Source organism: Balaenoptera ricei, chromosome 4 (genome assembly GCF_028023285.1).
Source record: "Balaenoptera ricei isolate mBalRic1 chromosome 4, mBalRic1.hap2, whole genome shotgun sequence".
Classification (NCBI taxonomy): domain Eukaryota; kingdom Metazoa; phylum Chordata; class Mammalia; order Artiodactyla; family Balaenopteridae; genus Balaenoptera; species Balaenoptera ricei.
The window spans coordinates 95,865,379-95,889,826 of record NC_082642.1 but is presented as its reverse complement, the minus strand read 5'-3'; the positions used below and the strand labels follow the sequence as shown (position 1 = coordinate 95,889,826).

The 24,448-nt window shown below is 45.0% G+C and overlaps 1 protein-coding gene across 3 annotated transcripts; it reads right to left on the bottom strand.

Moving 5' to 3' along the window:
* Window positions 1-7,375: 7,375 nt before the first annotated feature.
* Window positions 7,376-24,064, bottom strand: POPDC2 (popeye domain containing 2). Of its 3 annotated transcripts, none has more exons than XM_059921047.1 (4): window positions 23,165-24,064; window positions 19,406-19,514; window positions 13,115-13,526; window positions 7,376-8,008 (listed from the first exon to the last, which is right to left on the bottom strand). In XM_059921047.1, exons 1-4 carry the CDS (start codon window positions 23,653-23,655, stop codon window positions 7,923-7,925), a joined length of 1,098 nt encoding a protein of 365 aa, XP_059777030.1. In that variant the 5' UTR covers window positions 23,656-24,064; the 3' UTR covers window positions 7,376-7,922. The 3 variants fall into 3 exon arrangements, with proteins under 3 accessions (XP_059777030.1, XP_059777029.1, XP_059777028.1); XM_059921046.1 differs by having other exon boundaries at window positions 7,918-8,008; window positions 12,973-13,526; XM_059921045.1 differs by having other exon boundaries at window positions 7,921-8,008; window positions 13,021-13,526.
* Between the last annotated feature and the right edge of the window lie 384 nt (window positions 24,065-24,448).

Sequence of the window (24,448 nt, the reverse complement as noted above, 5' to 3'; positions counted from 1 at the left end):
AAACCAGGGTGTCCAGAACATACAGGGAAGAAGGCACAGAGCCTCTAATGTGGACTCGACTCCCCTCCCAGGCAGTTCCCCCAGGGTCCCGCACAGGTGACTGCCTCTCTCTTCCCTTCGCCATCACACGTTCTGGCCTCTGGCAGGGGCGGAGCAGGAGCGCAGCTCTTAGCCGGAGACTGTTATCGCGAGACGTTAGCGCAGTAGTTAGAGGTCCCGCTCCGCCAGCAGTCAGCCTCGCAGGGCTCTTATCGCGAGACGTTAGCGCAGTAGTTAGAGGTTCCGCTCCGCCAGCCAGGGCCCTTGGCCGAGGGGCCGGTGGGTGAGCTGGGGGGGCCCGGGGACGGGCTGAGGGCTGTGTCCCGCAGAGCTCCAGAGCGCTCGCCACGGCCGACCACTGGCCGGGCCCAGGACCCAGCTCTGCGACCTAATGGGGCCGCAGTCCATGGAGGCCTCAGCAACTGGGGTGTATGGACACTGCCATTAAGGTAACAGCTTCAACCAGCTTCAGTCTCTCCATTCAAGTTTCAAAACTTGGTACAGCCGAGACCGGTTGTCTACCCCTAGGAGGCGGCCAGAGGTCAGGGTTAGGCTGCAAGGACGTCGCACGTCGTTGCTTCCAGGTCCGCCTCTGTGGTGGTCTGCGACTGCGAGCTGGGAATTCGCCTGATTGGTATTCGCCACAACATGTACTCCTGATCCTACACAAATGAGTCTCTCCAGTGTAAATGAAAAGCCTGAGGGCCGGCTGGGTCCCCAGCGCCTGGCGGGCGTCCTCAGTGGTGACGGCTGGGCAGGGTCTGGGGACCTGGCCCTGAGGGCGCCACCAGCTGAGATCTGCCTCGTGGGCCGGGGCCTGGGCACTGGCAGGTGGACCCAGCCTGGGTGCTGGATGAATGTTCCCGGGCAGGGTAGCCGGCCCCCGCAGGGACCCCCTCCTCTTAGCCAGGACCTGGACCTCGGAGGGTGAAGGTTGAGCCTTGGGACCTTGCCCTTTCTTGTCAGAACAGAGAATAACATTTGTTTTGGTGGAGGTTTACAGGAACATCGTGACCTGACCTCAAGAACAAAGGATCTGACACCAAGAAGTTTGCAACAACTAACCACGCTCCTCCCTCACCTTTCCTATAAAAGGGCTTGGCTGAAAGCTTTCATGGAGTTCTGGATTTTTAAGGCATGAGTCACCCATCTCCTTGCATGGCCCTGCAATAAACTTTTCTCTGCTCCAAACTCCGACGTTTTGGTATTGTTTGGCCTCACTGTGTGTCGGACACACAGACTTGCATTCGATAACAGTATCTCACAACCCACTGACCATTTCAACGGCCTTGATTATTCTCCTGGCTTTGTTCTCTCTACTCAAGTCCCTCAGAACTTGAATATTTGGGAAACAGCTATGCTCTGCCAGGCGCTGTGGTGTGCACTGAACACAGTCTCCCTCCGTGCTTCTTTGAGAGCACCACTTCCCGGTTCACGTCCCACTGCGTTGTGACTGGAGCTCAGATTCCACAGCTGGTCACTGAGAGCTGTTGCTTCTCTTCTGCAAGCATGCCTTACTTGTACCTCCAGCTCACAGACTCACATGCATCTTTTACCTGAATTTGTTTCTGCTTTGCCTACCTTTCTCTGTATTTTAAGGCACAGCTCAAAGTCAGCTCCTTCACGAACCCCTCCTGATCCCAGAAATGGGAAGTGACACCTGCTGAACTTCTGTAGCTCTTGTAGTGGTTTCAACTACTCATGTAAGGCTTTCCACAATGGACTGGAGTAGTGCTTATTTGTATATGTGTCAGGGATCCAGCTTCACCTTAAACTGGTTATGAGCCGCAAGAAGCCTGTTAATCTTCAGAGGAGTCAGGCCCAGGGAGCTTGACTTAATAAGGCCTTGGTGGAGATGTGGGAGAGTGCCTATAATTCATGTATCTTCTTTTCTAGATCTGGAGCTCCTTCAGGGCAGAGACCATGAGTGATTCACCCAGCAAAGCATGTGGTGTCCAGAATAGTGTTTGACAGCAGTGGATATTTAGTAAGTATTCATGAGATAAAAGAATATTTATTGTCCTCTCCTTAGAGCAAATCTGACTATATGTCAGGCTTTATTCCAGAATACATGAAGTTGTAACCCAAAGATTTTATTTTCACATGTGTGGACCTCTAGCATGGGATTTTGTAAGAGGTTCACAAATCCATATAATGTCAACAATATTATGGAGACTGAATAAAAACAATGCTTTGTACATATATGTAATGCTCTGTTTCAGATAGGTAAAGATACCATTGTGGTAAATTTTTTAAATCTACAAATTTATCTATAACCCTTATTGGAATCCAAATGTCTTATGCCATTACATATGACATTAGATAATAAAAGCACAACTTCTACCACGTTAAGGTCTGATCCATTTATTTATTTATTTGTTTATTTATTTATTTTTGTGGCAGTCCTTGCTGATATTTTTATTTTTTAAAGAAAGGAATACAAATCACTTTCCAAAGTTAGCTTAAATGCTATCCTGCCTGGGAGGAAGGATAATGGGCTAAATGACTTCTCAAGTTCTTTCTTTTTTAGGATTTCAATCCATAATTTTTATTTTTAAAAAATTTTTATTGGTGTATAGTTAATTTAAAATTTTGTGTTAGTTTCTGCTGTACAGCAAAGTTAATCAGTTATTATACATATACATATATCCACTCTTTTTTAGATTCTTTTCCCTTATAGGCCATTACAGAATGTTGAGTGAGTTCCCTGTGCTATACAGTAGGTCCTTGTTGGTTAACTATTTTAAATATCGTAGTATATACATGTCAATCCCAAACTACCAATCTGTCCCTCCCCACTATTTCCCCTCTGGTAACCATAAGTTTGTTTTCTACATCTGTGACTCTATTTCTGTTTTGTAAATAAGTTCATTTGTACCATTTTTTTAGATTCCACGTAAAAGCGATAAGGTCTGATCCTTTTAAAAACAAACACACACACATTAAAAGCGGTTCCCATCCTGAGGAACCTCTGTTATATACCACATGTGTGTAACAACAGCCCTGCCTGGCCGTCCTCCAGCTTGGGGGGGTGGCCCCACACCCCGGGTAACATTTTTGAGTCTCAGTTTACAACGTACAAGGAGCTTTTTTGTTGTTTATTGCTTCATTCACTCCCTACAACAGCCCTCAAGGATTGACAAGAGAGCCGTAGCATTTGTCAAGACTGACAAAGGGCTTCTATTGTGAAATGTACATGGAAAAGACAGAATTCCAACAAGAAAGAAAATAAATACATAGTATAACTTTGGGAAAAAAATGAGAAAAGAACAGAAGAGCAATATAGAACACACTGCAAAGTTCTACAAAGCACATAATCGGAATCCTAAAAGGTGAGGAAAGAGAACACAGGGCAGCCCTGAAGACAGGGCAAGAGGACAGACGGTGGTGGTGAGGTGAGGTGGGTGTCTTAGCTGGGTTGGTGACATTGAGCTGAGAACTGAGTGACCAGAAGAAGTCAGCCAGGAGAAGGTATGATTGAAAAGCATTGCAGAGAGAAAGAAAAACTGCAAAAGCCCTGATATAGAAAGGAGCTGGGTGTGTTTGAGGAGCACGCAGAAGTCTAGTGTGGCTGAAACACGATGAGTGAGAATAAGAGCAGAATGGTGTACGGCTGGAGAGACAGGCAGGTGGGGTCTTGTGGGTCATAAGTAGCTAAAAGAGTAGCATTCGTCAGCATTCCTTTTACTCTCCCACATTGCCCAGTCCCTTTAATCAACAGAACACAGAACTGATTATTAAGTAGGTCCATGTGACTAGTAGAAGGGATTCGTGTCACTTCTGGGCCAAAGCATCAAAGAGCCAGCACAGGAACGTCAAGCTGTTTCTTTCTTAAGGTGACAAAGCCAGAAGGTCAAAGCAGGTTGAATCATTGAGTTGCAACATGAAGACAGTTGCCCTGATGAGTCACACAGATACTCAGTAGACTTTAAGAGCAATAAATCTGTGTGCCATTAAGTCATAATAAGCTGATTCTGACTAATATCACATGGTAAGAAATTTGGATTTTATTCTAAGTGGAATAGGAAGTCATTTGAAATTTTGAGCAAGAGAGTGAAGACGTCATACACATTTTGAAATGACCACTTTGTGTAGAATAGATTATGGGGAGGAGGGACAGGAGAAATCAAGAGTCAGTTATAAATCTATTAATCTAGCTATGAAATAATGGGGGCTCAAAATTAGTGGTGGCAATGGACATGGTGAGTTGAATTGGGGGTATATTTTGAAGGTAGAACTAACAAGACTGATGTAAAGACTCCAAGGTTTTGGGCCTGGGCAACTGAGTGGAATGAGAATGAAGAGTTATAAAACTTTTTTGGTTTAAAGATCTCTTTCATAGGACAGGGGAAAAGAGAGAGAGAGAGAAACTTCCCAACTCCTTTCACAAAGTCAGCATAACCTTGATATTAAAACCTGACAATGATATGACAAGGTACATAGATTCAAAACTCCTAAACAAAATATTTACAAACCAAGTTCATAAATACATAAAGAGGAAAATACATCATAATAAGATTGGATTTGTTCCAGGGGTGCAAGTTTGTTTTAACATTCACATATCTATTAATGTAGTTCATTAACAGAATAAAGCAGAAAAGTAAACTCAATTAGTGCAGAAAAATCATTTGATAAAATTCCGTACTCAGTCATGATTTAAAAAACCCTTTTAGCAAATTAGAAATAGAACTTCTTTAATCTGATAGGATATTATAAAAACCTAATGGCACATGTCATACTTAATGGTGAAATATTGAAAACATTTTCCTTATGGTCAGGTATGACAGAAGGATGTCCTCACCATCCCTGATATTCATCCTTGTACTTGAGGTCCTACCCAGTGCAACAAGTCACCAAAAGAAGGAGGAGGAGGAAGAGTGGGAAGAGGGTGCAGGGAGAAAGTATAGGTCAAGAAGGAAGAAATAAAGCATTATTTAGAGATGACATAAATGTATCTATGGAAAATTCTGAAGACTCCATGGATTAGTAATTAGAATTGATAAGTGGATTTATCAAGATCTCTGGATGGAAGTTGAAGATACAAAAATCCACTATATTTCTGTATACCAGTAATAAAATATTAGAAAGTTAAAAATTAAATAATAGCATCTACAATAGCACCAAATTCATCAAATACCTAGACATAAATCTGCTAAAATCTGTGTAAGGACATCTGTATGGAAAACTACAGAACACTATTGAGAGAAAAATTTAAAAACCAAAGTAAATGAAGTATTATGTTTATAGATTGAAAAATCAATATTATAAATATATCAACTCTTTACCAACCTAATCCACAGTGTGAACGTAATTCTAATAAAATTCCAGCAGAGTTTATATTTTTGTGGAAATTAACAAGCTGCTTCTAAAATTTATATGGAAATACAAAGGGAAGGGCCAAGAATAACCAAGACTTGAAGAAGAATGAAGTTTGAAGACCACCAGATATCAAAACTTATAAAGCTACAATAATTACAGCCAGGTTGTATTGTCAGCAGGTAGAAAAATAGACTAATGGAACAGAATAGAAGATCCAGATACAGACCTACAGATATATGGATACTTGATTTATGACAAAGGGGACACTGAACACTAGTGTGGATAGGATAATCCGTTCAATAAGTACTCCTGTCTATTGGATATCCACCAGTAAATAAGAAATTTGATCCTTACTTTATACCATACACAAAAATCAACTCCAGGTTACTTATAGATCTAACTGTGAAATGTAAAACAATGAAACATCTAGAAGGTAACATAGAAGAATATCTCCAAGGGAGGAAAAGATTTCTTAAGCATGATACAGAAAGCACTAGTGATGGAGGAAAAGATTGAAGATTGATAAATTACTATATTGAAATTAAGAACTTATGTTCATCAAAAGACACCATTTAGAGAAAAAAAGAGTCACAAATTGGGAGAATACACTTGAATACATATAAGCAACAAAGAACTTTTAACTTGACTATTTAAAGAATTCCTTAAAGTCAATGAGAAAAGAATACAAACAAATAGAGAAATCGACAAGAACTAGAATAGCACTTCACAAGAGAGGATATCCATTTGGCTAATAAAAACACAAAAAGATACTCAACCTTATTATTCATCAGGGAAATGAAAATTAAAACCACAATGATAGGGCTTCCCTGGTGGTGCAGTGGTTAAGAATCTGCCTGCCAATGCAGGGGACATGGGTTCAAGCCCTAGTCCGGGAAGATCCCACATGCTGCAGAGTAACTAAGCCCATGTGCCACAACTACTGAGCCTGCGCTCTAGAGCCCTTGAGCCACAACTACTGAGCATGTGTGCCACAACTACTGAAGCCTGCCCACCTAGAGCCCATGCTCTGCAACAAGAGAAGCCACCGCAATGAGAAGCCCGCACACTGCAATGAAGAGTAGCCCCCGCTAGCCACAACTAGAGAAAGCCCGCATGCAGCAACTAAGACCCAATGCAGCCAAAAATAAATAAATTTTAAAAAAAAAGAACCACAATGATATGCTGCTACATACACCCAAATGGCTAAAATGAAAAAAAAAAAAAAGACAACGCCAACTATTGGAGAAGATGAGAAGCAACCAGAACACTCATACACAGTGGGAATATTAATGGGTATAATCACCTAGGAAAAGTGTTTGGCAGTATTTACTATAGTTGAACATATACATACCCAATACCTCAGTAATGCCAGTATATACCCCCCCAAATGTGTACATATGTGTACCAAAAGATAAGTTCAAGAATGTTCATAGTAGCACTATTCGTAATTGCCCCAAGCTAGAAACTACCCAAATGCCTATCAATAGTGGAATGGATAAGTAGATTGTGGTATATTCACACAACAGAGTACTATACAGCAACAAAATGAACAAACTCTTGAGAGAGCAAGGGTTGCCCAAGGATTCCCAGCTGTTTCAGCCCTCAACTGTTTGAGTCTTCCCAGCCTGGGCCCCAGACACATGCATGAAGAAGCCTTTGAGGTGATTCTGGCTGTAGCCACTGTCTGAATGCAACAACACAAGAAACCCTGAGTGCAAACAGCCCAGCTGAGCCCAGCCAAGCCCCACTTTTGTGAGCAAAACAAAGTATCGTGATGATTTTAACTCACTGCTTTAGGGATGAATGTTACACAGCAATAGGTAACCAGAATACATGTGGCGGTATTTGGGGGAAAAAAATAAAATAGAATATGTTAAATTTGTAAGTCTACTTTAAAATGTTTAAGGAAATTTAATTAAATAGATTTGTAAAAATCCCTCTAAAAACTACTGTCTAATATTATGGTCATAAATAGAGGGAAAGATTTGTAAGTTGAACCTAAAAGCTTAATGGCAAACTAGGTTCTAAAATTTCTACTTCCCTATGTTGAACCTTAATGAAAAAATTTTTAAATAAAACAAGACAAAAACAGTGAAAACTTCTTGGATAGCTGACTTCATTGATCCTTTCAGAACGCTGAAAGAAACAACATAAGGAAAGGAAATGAGTGATTTATTGAGTGCTTACTAGGTGCCACGCCATGTCCTAGGGTGCTTTACCTGAATCAACTCATTGAATCCTCACAACCCTGTGAACTGGGTTTTATAATCCCCACTTTACAGACACTCAGAGAGACTATGTGACTTGCCTGAGATACTGCAGTTAGTAAAGGATAGAATCTGTGCTTTTGCACTTTTGGATGCCTTCTCTGGGAAGGAAGGCTGGTGAAGGCAAAGTTCTAAAAGTCACTCGGGGGCCTTGGTGTGGCTGCAGCACTTTAGCATCTTCTGTGTCTGCTCCGACCTTGCCCATGAGCCTTCCAGAGGGTGAGAAGAGGGGTGTGCACACGAGTGACCTTCCTGTGAGGACTGACGTGGCCAGAGAAAAGGATGGTCCATTGATCCTTACAGTTCAGGAGTCAGAGTTGGAGCCAAGGGGGCCCGTCCCCTGGACATAACTTGAGAGTAGCTCTGGAGAGGAGTTCTAGAAGCTGTGGAAAGACAGAGGAAGGAGTTCAGCACTGTGGCTCCAGATAGCTCGCATAACTTCACAGGGTTCTTTTCACGTCTTTTTTTCCTCTACCAGTTCCCAATATTTTAAGTGTACCCAATGCCTAACATATTAGGGGCAGATGTATCTTTGAATCATTTCCTTCTAGAATATTAGGGTGAGTCAGCTTTGAAGTTACATAGTCCAGTCCTCTCATTTTATAGGAGAAGAGACCAAGAGATCAACTTCGGTTGCTTCCTGTGAAGAATCTATACGCTTCCTATGAAGAATCCTACCTAACATTATGGAATGAGTTCTCAAAATTCTGCATAGAAAATTGGTGAGTTTTATAAAACCCTGTCTTTTATTTTGACAAAGAGAGGGATAGGTAAATGAGGCCTGTAAAACAGAAGTAGAGGAATAACCTGGGAGTGGGCCCGGGGTTGCAGGCTGCTGGGATCCCGAGGGCAGGGAGGGAACTGCTGCCTCTAACTTACCTGCCTGAACACGGAGCCTTGGCAGGTTGAGTAGAGCTACCATCTAGAGACCCAGACCCTGAGGCCCCAGGCAGCTCCTGCCATGCCACCTTCAAGGGCAAGTCTTCTGCCGCAGGAGGCTTTCTAGTGGTTCTGGGAGAAACATGCTATTTAACAACACTGACAGCTAACTAAGCACCTTATGGCCACTTCCGAGGGAAAGAGCCTGAATATAGTGTGACGGTGATCAGTCTCTCCTGGGCAAATAAAACAGGTGAAGGTCTGGCTATAGCTTAGTTATTCAGGGGCCAAGGAGCTAGTGTGTGCTTTCTTTGGATCACCACCTTTTTGCTGTTCCTTTTGTTGTCAGGGGATCCTGTCAGCTGCTACCTTCCTTGGAATACCAGACTGGGGGAAATAAGATGGGAAATCATGTATCTCAGAGGAGGAGGGCTAGGGAGCGGAAGAGAGAAGCAGGGGCAGCGTGGGGAGGAGTTTGTTAAATAATTCTATACAGAACAGAATTTTAAAATACCTTATACATTAAACTAGTGCTTTATAGCTTACAAATTGCCTTTGTGTACTTAATCTCAATTACTCCTCACAGCAACCTGGTAAGGTAGACAGAGGCTACCTATCTACTTCTCAGTAGGTACTAATTATCTATGAGACTACTAGCCCTGTTTCGCAGATGAGGAACTGCTCTTGAAGGTGGTTAACTGGCAGGACTAGAGTCACATCTTAGAATCACAGAATCATAGCATCACGGAGTTAGAAGGCACCTTAATAGCAATAACCTACGGCATCCTTCTCTCAGAGCTTGAATCACCTTAAAAAAAATCTCTGAGAAGATTTCTTCTGATCCCTATTTGAATTCTTCCAGTGACGAGTAACTCACTACTCCTTGAGGCAAATCCATTTTTAATACTGAGCTAAAATCCTCTCCTTATAGCTTTCAGCCCTTAATTCATTTCTGTCCTCAAGAACGTCACCAAATTAAGGGAAATTGTAATTCCTCTTCTTTTCAAAATTTGAAGGTATTACTCTTGTCCATCTCTTGCAGATTAAGCATCTTACATTCTTCCAGCTGTTACTCATGATTACTCATAATGTGATTACCTGGCACAGTGCCTGAAATACACAGTGGATACTCAGTGAATGTTTGTTGAATTGGTTCTCTGGCCCTTGGTACTATGTCCTGGTCCTGGCCTCCTTCCCTGACCACAGTTAGCCTCCATGTTGTAATCTGTTTCTCATTTGTTTGTTTATTTAAATAATAGAGAGAAAGGAAACAATATACAGTATTTACTTTCAAACCACAAAGTCTTCAGAACAACTTGAAAACATAAGCAAAATTGCCCAAATTTCAGACAGCTTCCAGTTAATTTGTGATAATGGACTCATTATCTGACTTAACTGACCACTTCAGAGATGCATTCATTGAGCATCTCCTTTAAGTAAGACATCAAATGGAGCATTGTGGAGTGTGTTCATAGAATTAACTGGAAAGATTCTAGTGAAGGCAGGGTTAATTTGAGGTCTAACTGTAAGACCCTGCGTGAATACATTATCCTACAGCACTGCTTTGCATGTTAAAAAAAGTAGCACCCAGTTGTGGATAATTCTGGGCACCACCAAACTGAAAAATGTGCTCTCTTCAAAAATAAGCTCCAGTAGAACCTCTGACTATTTTTAGTTGGTCTTAAATTGGCTTGGTGTGAGGGACAAGCGCTGGCGTAAGTGTGATGAAGCTGTGTCCTGACAATGCAGAATCCAGTCAGCTTCATGCCTCTTATGTAAGTGCTGGGCGGGGATGAATAGCGATGAGCTTACAGTTCTGGTCATTGCAGAGCCAGGGACTAGATGGTGAATTGTGCCCTGCTTTAGTAAGGAAACCAGAGTCAATTGCTACCAGTCACGCGGGACTATGGTTATTCATTACAGTAATAACCCTAAAAGGAGCTTGATGGCAAATAAGTCAAACCAAACACCCTAAAACACAATTCGAGGAAAAGGTCTCTGGGTTAAATTATCCCATTATCACAGACTAAACCGAAAGCCGTCTAAAATTTGGCCGATTTGATCACATTTTCAAGTTGTTCCGAAAACTCTGTAGAAGTAAACAATGTGTTTTTTCCTTTCTCTCTATTACTTAAGCCAAAGAACATTTAAAAACCTACTCTCTTTATACTACAAATACTAGTACTTTAGAAAGTGAGTTATGTTAGCAGTTTTCTCATCTTGAGCCTCAGAAAAGGCTGAATTTGGAAAGAGGCCTTTTATGCAATAGTATTAAGGGTGGAGGACCTGGGAGATGGAGTCGTGACCGCCCTGCACATGAGCATCTGCACTGTCATCACGTGGTAGGTGATAGACTCTTCACAGGTACAGAATGGAGAGAACTCCTAGTCAAGCAGGACCTACCACCCAGCAGGGAGGAGGACAGTCCCAAGTCACAAGAGAAATCATAGTGAAGTACAGCAGCGAGTTCTTGCTGGAAGACATGCTGATGTCCTGGGGCTTGTGTCCATTATACTGTTGACTGGCTGCTTCTCTTTCCTCCTCTGAACAGCACATCCTTTGCCTTCTCACATAAACCCAGGAGGGCCTTTGGGGGCCAGCTGGGCCAACACACTCACATGAAGAAAGTGAGGTTCAGTGAGGTTGTGTGGTTTGCAATCAGTAGCAGAGCCAGACATAGCAGCCAGGACTTCGGGGTCCCAGTGTGGGTCTCTTTCTTGTTTACAACCCCGCCTGCCTCTTAACGTTTGGGATAACTCATGCATAAGATGTGTAGCCACCAAAGCTGGGAATTTTCACACCTTCACTTGAATGGTTTTCTTTATAGGCAGAGGGAGAGGTACTGATCTTGGAAGAGTCAGGATTAAAAACTAAGTTGGGGATACAGGGCAGCTTAGGAAGAAGAGATAGAGCAAAATAGGAAGTGGGGCAAATGGGAAGAAGGCAACAGAGAGATAAATACAGCAACAGTAAAATGGGGAAGACGTGGAGGACAAATATGTAGAGGGGAAATTAACCGAGAAGAAGAAACAGGCCTTTTTCTTCTTAAGAGCAGCAAACTGAGGGAACCAAGGACTGAGCAGAAGTCAGAAGGAAGGGAGAAAGAGGAGAACAAACAGAGCCTGGAAAAGAGAAGAAAGCCAGGAAGAACATGAGGACACAGGGAGCTGCTGTGAGTTCAGAGTGTGTGCAGGTGGGTAGCTGTGTCGGACAAAGAGAGGGACCCACAGGACAGAATCCATATGCACTGGTGGGGGTGGGCGAGTAGGGCACAGTGGGAAGGAGGCAACAGGAGAGGACAACACAAATGGAGGAGGTCAAGAAAGTGATTTCAGGTGCCCGACGCTGGTTGTAAGGACTCTGCTTCCATAGATTATCAATTCCACACCTATGAAACCAAATAGCTAACCTTTTATCATTTGCCTCTCTTGCCTCTTTCATCATTTATATGACTTGCTTTTCAAAATATACAAACCTTCACTTACTTACCTCACGTACCCTAAATGCCTTCCTCACTGAACTAGTGTCTTGGGAAAACAGTCAGTGTTTCCTAAAGAATGATTAATCTCTTAGCTAACCCTCCCCCACCTTGGAAATGCCTTCCAAATTGGGAACAGTGGGATTTTCCTCAGGAAAAGCCAGGCCTGCACCATGGTTGGCTGGAGTCCTAGAGGAATAAGTCACACAACATTGTGAGAGCAGCCAGGGGGAACATGAAAGCAGTTACCCAGAACTGCTCAGCACACACTTTCTTGTACACTCTCCTAAGGTGTGAGCGAAATCCTGCACGTTAGTCCCACCCAGATTACGCCCACTCTACCTCCCGCAGGTGTGGTTTTCTGGGAAAGTCACCCTATCATAGTAATATTCAGTCACAGCAGTGTCCAGTCCTGTGCCTGAGCAAATAACACACTTTCCACTGGCACAGAGGAGAGCAAGGTGGGGACATTTTCCTCCCAGAGTCATTAGCCTCTAATCACAAGCCTCTTCGAAATACTCGATGTTAACAGAGGTACCTGTCCAATCCAGGCTAAATAATGACTGCTTTCCAGAGCTGACTATATGCCAAGAAGAACCATTAGGAATTAGAACCATGCCAGCTTTTTAAAAAATCCTTTAAAATGCATGCCACAAATAAAATCCCCTTTAGTCTTAGCTGTGGCCTTAGTTATTAGCACAACCTTGCAAAAAAAATTAGCCACCTATCTGCTTGCTCAAAATGTTGACCAGCCAGCCCACTTTCAAAAATGCAATCACACTTAATAAGGGATGAGTTAAAAAAAAAATTTTTTTTAAACTCTCATGCTTTGCGTGCACCAAGAGTGAGTTGCTATCTGCAGGGTTGGGTTAATGCCACTTTCTGGGAATCCTCGGGAGGACAGGCTCCATGAAACGATCTTTTGCCCTTACAAACCCAGTTAAGGCCAGCTGTTGGCAAGAAAGTGGCAGCTGCCTTCTGAGTACTTACACAGGATCCTGAGCCCGGCAGCCGTGCCCATGTTAGTTCTCCCCTCACCTCATGTACTCCCCATCACTCTGATAATCCATGAACGATTCTGATCCCGACACCTCCTCAAAATCCTCCAGCACCAGACTGGTAGAGTCCTCACCCAGGACACTGCTGTCGGGCCTGGACATCCTGACCCAGGGAGGAGGTGCAGGAGGGTTGGCGGCCGCTGGAGGTGGGGAGCTAGGGGGTGTTTGCTGGACAGATGTGGGCAGGGCCTGAGGAGGGGGAGATGCGGCAGGCTCACGGACGTCCTTGTCATCCTTCTGAGACTCTGGTCCTGCATCTGGGGCAGCAGGACCTAGGACGTGGTAGAGGCTGGGGAGACGAATGTCGAAGCGCAGCCCGAACTTAGCAAAGAGCTTGTCATTGAGAGCGTAGAGCTTCTCCGAGATGTCATAGCCCAGCAGGGCCGAGAAGAGGCGAGAGATGTAACGCTCTTTGGCCAGAAGGAGGTGGAGACTTTTCCGGGGCCAGGAAATGTAGCTACATTCAGTCTCGGCTGTCAGAGTGACCTGAGAGGGGTCAGGAGCAGAGAGTAAAGGTTGAAACTAGAAAATGTGTCCATGCTTAGCACAGAGAAATACAGCATTTACTTGGCAAACTGCTGCACTTTTCCTGAAGAAGCTGTGGCAGTAGCTCTCCATGGCCTTGCCTGGAAGAGGTCCTATGACTGACTTTTACTGCGTGCACTGACATGACAGGGGTGGGGGGTGGTTGTGTGTGTGTGGGTGCTCTTGTCAGGAGCCCTGAGATCAGCCCTTCACTCGCTGGGCCCTCACCTCCTGCAGCCTGAGTATCCGCCTCCGGTCTCCTCAGCTCTCCTACTCTGTGTCCCATGGCTGATCTCACTAATGGCTACAGAAGGTTCTGAGCCTGCTGTGATTACAGGAGAGAAGAAGGGCCACCTAGTGCTCAGAAGAAAGGTCAGGATGCTGATGACACTTTGTTTTAAGGATAAAAAAAGATAATATATTGGAGTGGGGACACAAAAAAGAGTTGGAAAGAATTTCAGTGAGAGAAGAGCCAGGCTGCATCCAGTGGACAGAATGCTGGCTTGGGATTCAGGCCCGTGAGCTGCTCTTGACTTGGGCCCTACAAGGAACCAAATGGATCCGATTACTGAAGTCAGAAAAAGGGCACAGAGGAAGAGGAACTCTTTCTTTGGGGTTGGGGGGGCCGCCACCTTGCAGCATGAGGGATCTTAGTTCCCCGACCAGGGATCAAACCCGTGCCCCCTGCATTGGAAGTACAGAGTCTTAACCACTGGACCTCCAGGGAAGTCCCAAGAGGAACTCTTAAGAGCACAGAGTAGAAGGACACCCCACTCTCCATTTATTTAGACATCTAGAAATTTCTGGGCACTCACTATGTGCCCATGATACAAAGCTAAGTTACACTAGCAGGGTCAATAACGTGTGCCCAGCACAGAGTAGGTGCTTGATAAACCTTGTTAAAACAATGATGGTAAAGCTAGGTTTCAAATGAAAACATGCTTAGGATAGTAAAGAAAAAGGGTGTGGAATCACACAATTCTTTATACTCTGGCCATAATACTTTAAACGTGAGCAGGTTGGCAGAGCTCAAGATGATTTGTGAATCGAGACAGTGGAAATGAGGAGGAGGAGGACAGCAGCTGACATTTACTGAGAGGCGACCACATGTTGGCATTGTGTTAAATCCTTTATGTGGGTCGTCTCATTAAAGGTAGGGTTGGCTTTCCAAACATTCTTTGTTAGAGATCATATATAATCCTTTTATTTCTTTGCCTCCAGAACTCCCCCTCCCCTCCCCTCAATCATCAGCACTGAAGTCAGGGCTCTAAATTAACTCATCAAGACCAGAAACAAGTTTAAAGTTCTTGCTTTACCGCTTTACTAGCTGTGTGACATCAGATGAATTGCTTAATCTCTCCGGGCTTGTTGCCTCATGGGAAAGAATTATTACTCACAATCCATCCATTACTAATTTGGTTCAGCAAGTAATTGTCACATCTGCCATAACCCATACTTTCGATGTACTTAGTAACAATTCCCAAACAAGAAATAAGGGTGCTGCACATGAAGTGGGTGTGCGTAAGAGCTAATCTGGACGCAAACAGCGTCCTCAAAGCTGAACACAAAGACCGTGGGCATTCTTGTGAACATGCTGTTACTTCTTCCATATTAAAATGAATCAAAATTTTAAAATTAAAATCCTTTTTCTTCACTTCACTTCCTTTGCTAGCTAACACTCCATTGATTTGCTCTCCTTTTCAGCAAAGCTCCATGAAAAAGTTGTCTATACTTGCTGTTACCAATTCCTCTTGCACTCTCTCTTTAGCCAGCAAGGCTTTGCCCCAGTGGTCCACAAACTGTTCCTGGCAAGGTCACCAATGACCTCTACATTGCTGAGTCTGACAGTCAGTTTTCATAGCATTCAGTCTCTCCTCTTTGATACTCTTTACTTGGTTCCCAGGATGCCATACTCTCCTGGTATAATCTCCTGATTGGTCCCTTTCAGCTTCCTTTGCTGCTTCCTCTTTTTCCCTCCAACTTCTTAACACTAGAGTATCCCAGGGTTAATGGATTCTTGAACCCCCTTTCTGTCTACGCGCACTCACTTGGTGATCTTGTCCTATCCAATGGCTTTAAACATCATCTGTGTGCTATGACTTCTCAACCTCAGACCTTGTTCCCTAATTCCAGACTCAAATATGCAACTGCCTTTGCAGTGCCTCCATTTAAATGTCCATAGATGACGCAAATCTAACCCTCCCCAAACTGGACTTCCTCTCTTCTCACAAAGCCGATACTATTGTAGCCTTCCTTATCTCAGTTGATAGCAGCTCCATCCTTCCAGTTGCTCAGGTCAAAAGTCTTAGAGGTTTTCTTAATCCTCTTTCTCTCATGCACTACATCCAATGCATTAGGAAATCCTTTTGGCTCTATCTAGAAAATATACGCTCTGGCCCTAGACGATGTGGCTCCATATCACCTCTCTGACTTCCTCTCCTACTATACTCTCCCCTCCCTCTCTCTGTTCCAGCCACATTGGCCTCCTTTCTGAACCTCAAACACGCTAGTCCTTCCCATCATCCAGCTTTTGCACTGGCTCTTCCCTCTGTCTAATATGCTGTTCCCCCTGATATTCTCAGAGCTCACACTACCAATCACTTCAGGTCTTTGCTCAGATGTCGCCCATTCAACAAAGACTTCCATGAACACCCCATTTAAAATTGCAACTACAGTTGACCCTTGAGCAACACGGGTTTGAACTGCATGTGTCCATTTAAATGGGGATTTTTTTTTTTGAATAGTAAATACTAAAGTACTACACAATTGGCCGGTTGGTTGAATCTGAGGATGTGGAACCCCAGATATGGGGGAACATATATTTGGCGGTTGGACTATATAAATTATACATGGATTTTCTACTGCGTGAAGGGTTGGCGCCGCTACCTCCTGTGCTGTTCAAGGGTCAACTTTATCTCTCCCTTAATTACACTACTCTATTTTTTTTTTTTTACTAGAAGTTATTATCTTTTAACATATTACATAATTTACTTATTCATTATGTCTATGGCTTATTTTTTGTCTCCCCTACTAGAATGTAAATTGCATGAAGGCAGGGACCTTCATCTGTTCTATTGACTGATATATTCCAAGCACCTTTAATAGTGCCCAGGTGAGAATTCCCTGGCGGTCCAGTGGTTAGGACTCTGCGCTTCCACTGCAGGGGGCACAGGTTCAATCCCTGGTTGGGGAACTAAGATCCCACATGCCACATGGAGTGGCCAAAAAAAAAAAAAAGAAAAAGATAGTGCCCAGGTTACAATAACTGCTCAATAAATACTACTGAAGTGAATGAATGAAATCAGGAGAAGACTACCAATCTTGTATGTTGCAAAACAACCTGATGTCGTTTTCTCATGTCCTATGTAAAATCCTTCCTAAAGGTCTTCAGGAAACCAATGGTTTGACTGATTCCCACATACACATGCACATGTCTGTAATAAAGTTTTTTTTAAAACTTCTATTTTTTAATTTTTATTTATTTATTTATTTTTAATTTATGGCTATGTTGGGTCTTCGTTTCTGTGCGAGGGCTTTCACTAGTTGTGGCAAGTGGGGGCCACTCTTCATCGCTGTGCGCGGGCCTCTCAGTATTGCGGCCTCTCTTGTTGCGGAGCACAGGCTCCAGACACGCAGGCTCAGTAATTGTGGCTCACGGGCCCAGCCGCTCCGCGGCATGTGGGATCCTCCCAGACCAGGGCTCAAACCCGTGTTCCCTGCATTAGCAGGCAGATTCTCAACCACTGCGCCACCAGGGAAGCCCAATAAAGTTTTGACCAGCTCTTTCTTTAATCCTCACCTTCGAAGCTGGGTGAATGGATTAAATAAGCTGATGTACGTAAAGAGAACTTGGGTCCAGTAAAACATGATGCAAGTTGGAGAAATAATGCCGATTTTTGTGTGATCCCTCCCATGCTATGTTCTTGGTGACTAATGAGAGGGTCACAGTGCTTAACAGTCAATAAATTCTTAATTGAATTCTTGAGAGGTGTGATGGAATGTTGATTCCCTTGTGGTAAACTCAGTAAGAATTATGATTCAGTCACTGTGGATTCCCTATTAGTCAACAAAGACTATGCAATTGCAAAGGCAAGGACAAGATGAACTACAACCCGAGACAACACTTGACATTTGCAAAGAGGAAATGGGACTTCACAGAACCAAGAGCAAATATGTGGATCTCATTGCTCCCAATGGGGATGCATGCTAAAAATACAAATGGGAGAAATATGACAGTCCCTACATCCCTCTCAGATGACTGAGAGGCCATCTGGGGTCACAGCCCTTCCTTTCAAGCATAACTTAGGGGAGGACGCCTGGCTTATCCACCACCTGTTTCTCAGTTTCAGTGTCAGAAACAGAGCCTGGTCTGGCTGGCTCAGGACCTGACTCAGGCCTCCTGAGGGTTCTTATGGTCCTGGGAGGGTTCTCAAAGGAGACTGCTGGGAGGCTTGGAGAGGACGTGAGTGTGTGGTGGACGAGGCACGTTCAGAGGGGATCTGTGGCTGGTGGTCTAGGCAGTGGGATCAGGATTGCCTCTCAGGCTCTGTCCTCACAGAGCCAAGAGTCAGGGTGGGGCGGAAGCAGGCCCAGCCAGGTGGCACTGCCTGGCATGTGTCTATTCTGGGGTTGGCTCGAATGCTCGCCTGAGGGACTCCCTGATAGAACTGGTAGGAGACACAGGGAACCCAGTACTGGCAAACTATCTGGACAGGGGAGTCCCTATAATGGTGGGTATATGTAAACTCCACTCTCCTGGTAACCCTCCCATTTTAAAAAAGAATAGAAATAGTGGTGTCAGGCCACTTGGCTTTGCCACTTTCTAGATGAAGACCTTAGGCAAATTACTTGAGGTTTCTAAGCCTTAGTTCCCTCATCTGTTAAACATGTTAATAACAACATTCAACCCAGAGGATGGTTGTGAGAATTAATAAGGCAATAAAATAGGTAGTGCCTGCCACGTGCTAGCCATTCAGTAAGTGAGAACTACAAAGAAGGTAACTGGAATCTGAAGGATTGGCAGAGAAGAGAGGAGGGCTCTAGCAGCCAGGCCCTGAACTTGGAGTGTGTATGTGATGTCCTCTGGAGCCCTCTGAGACACCAGCTGCCCACTGCCGAGTCAGTTCAGCGAACCTTTACTGAACACCTACTACTGTGCACAAGGTATTGCCCTTTGGAGCCTGAAGATGGAGAGGAGAGCCCAGATTTCTACCTCAAGGAGTTTACTGTGTGAAAGACAGAAAGGAAACCAAATCGTTAGAGACATGTGCGCAGTCAGCATGGTAAAAGGAATAGAAGAGGCACGTAGGCGGTGTGCAGGGCGGAAGCTGGTGAGGTCAGCCTGGGCAGGCCTCAGAGGAAGTGAGATGCCATGGCCTCCTCTGGATGAGGAAAGTGCATTTCAGATAGGAGCGACAGTAGGAGCCAAGGCATGGCCATTGCAAAACAATGTGGTGTGTTTAGGGAAGTACTAGTAGTTCGGTAGGGCTGGTATGAGCAGGAACTGTGAGGAAGGAAGGGACTAGAGATGTGGCTGGATGTCACTAAAGGTCTTGAGTTACTCCCTAAGGAGTGTGGGCTTTTCCCTTGTGGTCACTGGGGTCTTCTGGAAGAGTTTTCGGCATAGGAGTGACATAGCCCCCCTCTCAGGGGTCTGCACCTCCCTACCCCACCCTTCCTCTGCCAGGCACTTTTTCCACAGGAGGAGGGTGCTCCCACCCGGAGCATCATATTGGCAGTTGTTCAAGTGACAGATGTAAGAGGGGAAAGATGGAGGCAGGGATATTGCTGGGTTACAGTGGGATGGGCTGGGGCGGTGCTGCCATGGGGCTCCCTATTACCTGGAAGACCCCCTCCGCAGAGGGATGCAGCGATTCCCACTCGGGAGAGTCCATGAACTGGTAAGGAAAGATGTAGTGCAGAAACTGCCCGTCCTGGCTCACACGAACCCTGGCAAAGGGAGAGAAGAGACTGTGTGGGAAAAGGGAAGTGGCTACCCGAATCCTCTCCGAAGTCTAAGTTACATGTTAAAAAGTGGAAAATGATTAGGGTCCAGTATGGGCTCTTTCCTCTTTTCCCCAGAAAACTCAGAGTCTCAGCCTCAACCTCTCCTCTAAAGTGAGTTATACTGGGAAAGAAGGTTCCTCTATCAGGCAGAGGGGGCAGATCAAAAAGATCTTTAAGGTGCATCCTGTCCATTTGGAAGGAGCTACTGTTCCACTTTTTCTGGAGCTTTATTGGCTAAACAATTATGTATGGAGCACCTTCTGTGTTCCTGGAAATCTGGGAATGTGGAGATGATCTGATCCTTGCCTTTAAAGACGTCACAATTTAGTGGAAGTCACAGGCACATAAATAACTGGCTGTAAGTCAGCGTGTGCTACTGTGGGACAGGAGACTAGAGGACGGAGAGAGCTTAGTTCTCTCCAAGTGGCAGACTTCTCAAAGATGATATCTGAGCTGAGTTTTGAAGAATGAATAGGATATTGAGAAGCAGATCAGAATAGGGATGGAGATCTGAGAAATCCAGTGTGGAATTCTGTTTTCCAGTATCTGCTTTTTCCCTTCCTCCATATTTGGAATTTTAGCTGGGTTCATGGCTGCCCGGCTAAACTACATTTCCCTACCCCCCTTGCCGTGAGGTAGAGCCATGTGATTACGTTTTGGCCAAGGGGATATTAGCACTCCACACCTTGCTCCTAGTGAATGCCTAGATATATATGTATGTGTGCAAATTACCAAAGACCACCATCAATTAATAAATTATTGCGTATTATCTGACAACCTAAAGATGGAAGACAGAAGGGGACGTAGGTCTCAAACCAAGCCCAGGATGTGGTGTCAACCTACACTCTCTGATGGCAGAAACGCACCTGCTCCTACAAGACCTATCAATATGTGTAGATAGCCATCAGAACTTCCCTGAGTAATGAAAGGATACAAGGAAAGATGAAGTGCCCCGTTCTCCTACCTCACAGTCTTCACATATTCTGTCCCCTCCAGCTGCCTTTCTTCCCAATCCCCACCTTCTCCTCAGGCCTCAGCTTAAACATTCCTTCCTCCAGGAAATCTTGTCTGGCTGCCCCAGGAAAGTTAGGTCCACCGCTTAAATGCTCTCATTGCACTTTGCCTTTCTCCTTGGAAATACTATGTCTGTTTTTCACCACTATGTCAAACATGAATTAGTGTCTCTCTTCATAGACTGTAAGCTCCGTGAGTACAAAGAAAATATTTTTCATTTTTTAACACAAGATCCCTAGTCCCTAGCCCTCTTCATAAATATTTTTGGAAAGGGGGAGGGAGGAAGGAAGGGAGAAAGGAAAGGAAGAAGGAAGGAACGATCAAACAAATGAACTCACTGTGTCACCATAAATGGGACCAAAACCTCAAAGAAAAGCTTCTCTAACAAAGGAATGAAGACAACAGGAAAGAAATGAGGCTGCTGCCACACACATCAGATCCTCCCGTCCTCTCCCCAGGCAAGGAATCTGGACACCCAAGCAAGCCACTGAGGAAGGACAAGATTTTAGAGTGTGAGTAACATCTAATGAGCCTGCATGACTCCCTGAAGCCATTCACATTGTATATTGTATCCTTTGTAGTTTGAGTCTCCTCTTCCTTCTTGATCTCCTGGACATCAGGTAATTTCATCCTCCAAGAAGAGCTTAGACAGTTAGTTGCCTCTTCAGGAGTTCATGCTTGGGATTGTATATGAGAGAAAATCTCCAACAGTAAGCACAGCTTAACAGGGTGATGAACTTTGAGGAAGTCACTTTGCCTTTCTGAGTCTTGAAAGGGATTGACTGCCTTATGAAAATAAAACAAAAAGGATGTCTGAGATTTCAGCAAAGCGCTCCAGATGAGAGTTTGCACGTGAACTGGGGAGGTCTCCACAAGAAGCCTCCATTTCCTGGCGTGGAGTTCTTGTCTGCTGCTTTGTGGTGTTTGGTACCTCACCAGCCAAAGGTATGATGATTCTCCTTTAAAGCTGGAGCCTGGTCATATAGACTAGAAGCTCCTTTCCCCAGCTCCAACTTAGCAAAGTTGAGACAGGATGACGTTGAAAGATCTCAAAACAAAACTCTTACTTCCAAACCTTGCAAAGCAAGAAAAATATCAAAATTGTCTAAGTTTTGACTCAGGTTTTGGATGCTAAGTATAATAGGAAAAGCCACACTGAGAGGGCAAGGCCCCCTCTCCTCTTCACAGGGACGTGGTCTTCTACAAGTTCATGGTAAATCCATTATATAAAAGATACCTGAACCATACAATAATCCTGATGTATGGTTTATTTACACTTCAGTTCACCCATAAATGAAATGAAACATCACAAAACCTCATAGCTCATTCAACCCAGGACCTCAGACTCCAAACAAAATAAAAACATGTATACATCACACTTTGATTCTATACATTAATACATAAATGCATATTATTACTAGTAGCAGTAGTTGTTGTAGTACCATCATCATCAATGTCAAACTCCTTTTTTTCCCCACTGTGGCTGGCGGTGTTATCTGGTTTCTTTCTTTTTTTTTTTTTTGAAATCAGACCCTTCTGATTACTTTCTTGTCTTTCTACCACATTCTCCTGGTCTCAAGAAAGCAGGAAAGAGGAAATTAAGGACAAAGCTTTTGAAATACTCTACTTGCTTTCCACAGAGCCAGCCCAAGTACATACCAGGTTAAGATGCTTAGCTCCACATACAAGTCCCACTAGGGCAATATTTCAAAGAATTCACAATTTCCTACCAACTGTGCAGCACAGAGCTCCATGGTATATTTGTTCAGAAGAGGTCAGTCAATGGCCAATGCTCGCATGCAGCCTGACCAGGCATACACTAATCCTGACAAAGCCCATTTCTGCTAAGGTCTGACTGTCAGCCTCCTTAAAAGGTGTCAGCCAGGTGTCTCCACCATATACTCAAAGAGACACACGTGGGCATCACTACTCCTCCCTCGCTGTCTGGCCCGCAGGTTTATAGCACTTTACTTCTTCGTCTGTAAGAATCTCAATAGAACAATTGGAAGTGGAAAAGTGGACAAGGGGTATTCCTGCTCCATACCTGGGTATATACAGAATGGCTTTACCATAGAATCTGTATGGGATATTCCCCAAGATCTTTGATGCCCTGGAGGGAACAGGGGTTACAGGAAACCCCCTCTGTTTTGGCACTGTTTCTTGTACATACTTGGCACTTAGCAAATGTTGAATGCATATGGAAGGAATGAATTAATCTTATTGAAATGTCCAGTTTTCCAAAGCTTACAGAGATATTGCTGCAGTTTAGGCATGACGTGCTGGCATGTGTGTGTGGTGTGGTCATTTCAGACCCAAGCTCAAGAAACGCTCAGCCCACACCTCCCAGCACAAGTGCACACACAATCCTTCCTGCCAATCAAGGTGCCTCATGAGCTAGTTTCCTCATGGAAAATGCTAAGAAAGGGGAAGCAAGCGCATGCTTAGAAAAATCTATTTTGGTTTGTTTGACTTGCCACATCCTTCCTCAGTGGAAGGGACGTGAAATGGAAAGGGAGGCACTGGGAAATTAGAAGCGTGGGCGTGGGGAAGAAATGCTGGGCATTGACGGAGCGGCTTACCGGCCAGAAAGTAGCAGGGACAGGCGGTCTATGGGCGTCTCGCCCTCCATGGCGTAGGTCTGCTCCGTGGCCAGAGTCAAGACTTGCTCCTCGCAGCAGCGAATGATCTCCTTGTACGCTGGCAGGGGTACCTGCAGGGGCAGGCACAGCGTCTTGTAGAGGAGCTCGAACTCCTCAGGGAGGGTGTCCTCGCGCAGGCGGTACACCAGGTGTGCCAGCTGGAGCACGCAGGCAGTCGCCAGCAGGACGCTCCAGAGGACGATGTCCAGGCCGCAGGCATCGAACCAGCCCCACAGCACACAGCACAGGTAGCCCGTGCCCAGGAAGCCAAAGAGGTAGAAGCACCCATACACCCCGCTGCCCCCCATGAAGCCCAGGAGCAGGAGGCAGGTGGCCAGGTGGTAGACAGCCCCTTCCTGGTCCCGCCTCCAGCCGACGCACAGCGGCCCGCTCCAGAGGAGCTGGCCCACTGCGCTGCCGTTGCTGCTCATCTTCGGGCCTCAAAGCCTGTCGGGCTCTAAGACCGTCCCCACGTGGGAAATCCAGGAAGTGGGTTAGCCTGTCCTCTCAGATGTCATCTCACCATTGGCTTCTCCCCACAGCTCCACCTTTCCTGGGAGGAATGCTTCCAGTAGCTTGGGGAATGAATGGCAGAACATAATACACTTCATGGAGAACTGAAAACCTTTCTTTCTCTTTCCCTCAGCAAGGCTCTGGCCCTCCCTGCAGAGCTCTGACGAGCGTGCACGGCTCCAGGTTTCTTAGGACGGTCTTCACACTTGGCTCCTGGCAGGAAACCTAAATTGTCCTGAGGAAAAGATAGGACTATGGGGCTGAAAACTTCAGCAGTGAGGGATAAAAAAGCAGCCACATCCTGCTCTCCGTTGTCCCCAAACAGAATGAGGAGAGCCCAGCACGGGAGGCACATTTGTGCTCCATTTGGAATGCATCTCTCTTGGCACCGGAAGAAAGGGTGACCCCAGACGGATACCATGTTTGGAATTGGAATCCAAGAGGTACTGGCAGTGAGAAAAAACAGGCCAGGCACACAGGCAGGCTGGAAGAGCACTTAACATACCTCCCCAGAGGACAAGATAAGACCTGGGGCAAAAGAGGCATGTGGGGGTGTGTGTGTGTGTGTGTGTGTGAGAGGGTGGGCAAAGGGAAAGTGAGCACAGAATTTACTGCCACACCTCAGGCAGGACACTGTCCAGAGCCCCCTCTGGGAGGGCTGGGGGCTCTCCTGAGGTAGGAGGACACTTCAAGGTCGGAAAGTGTGGGACT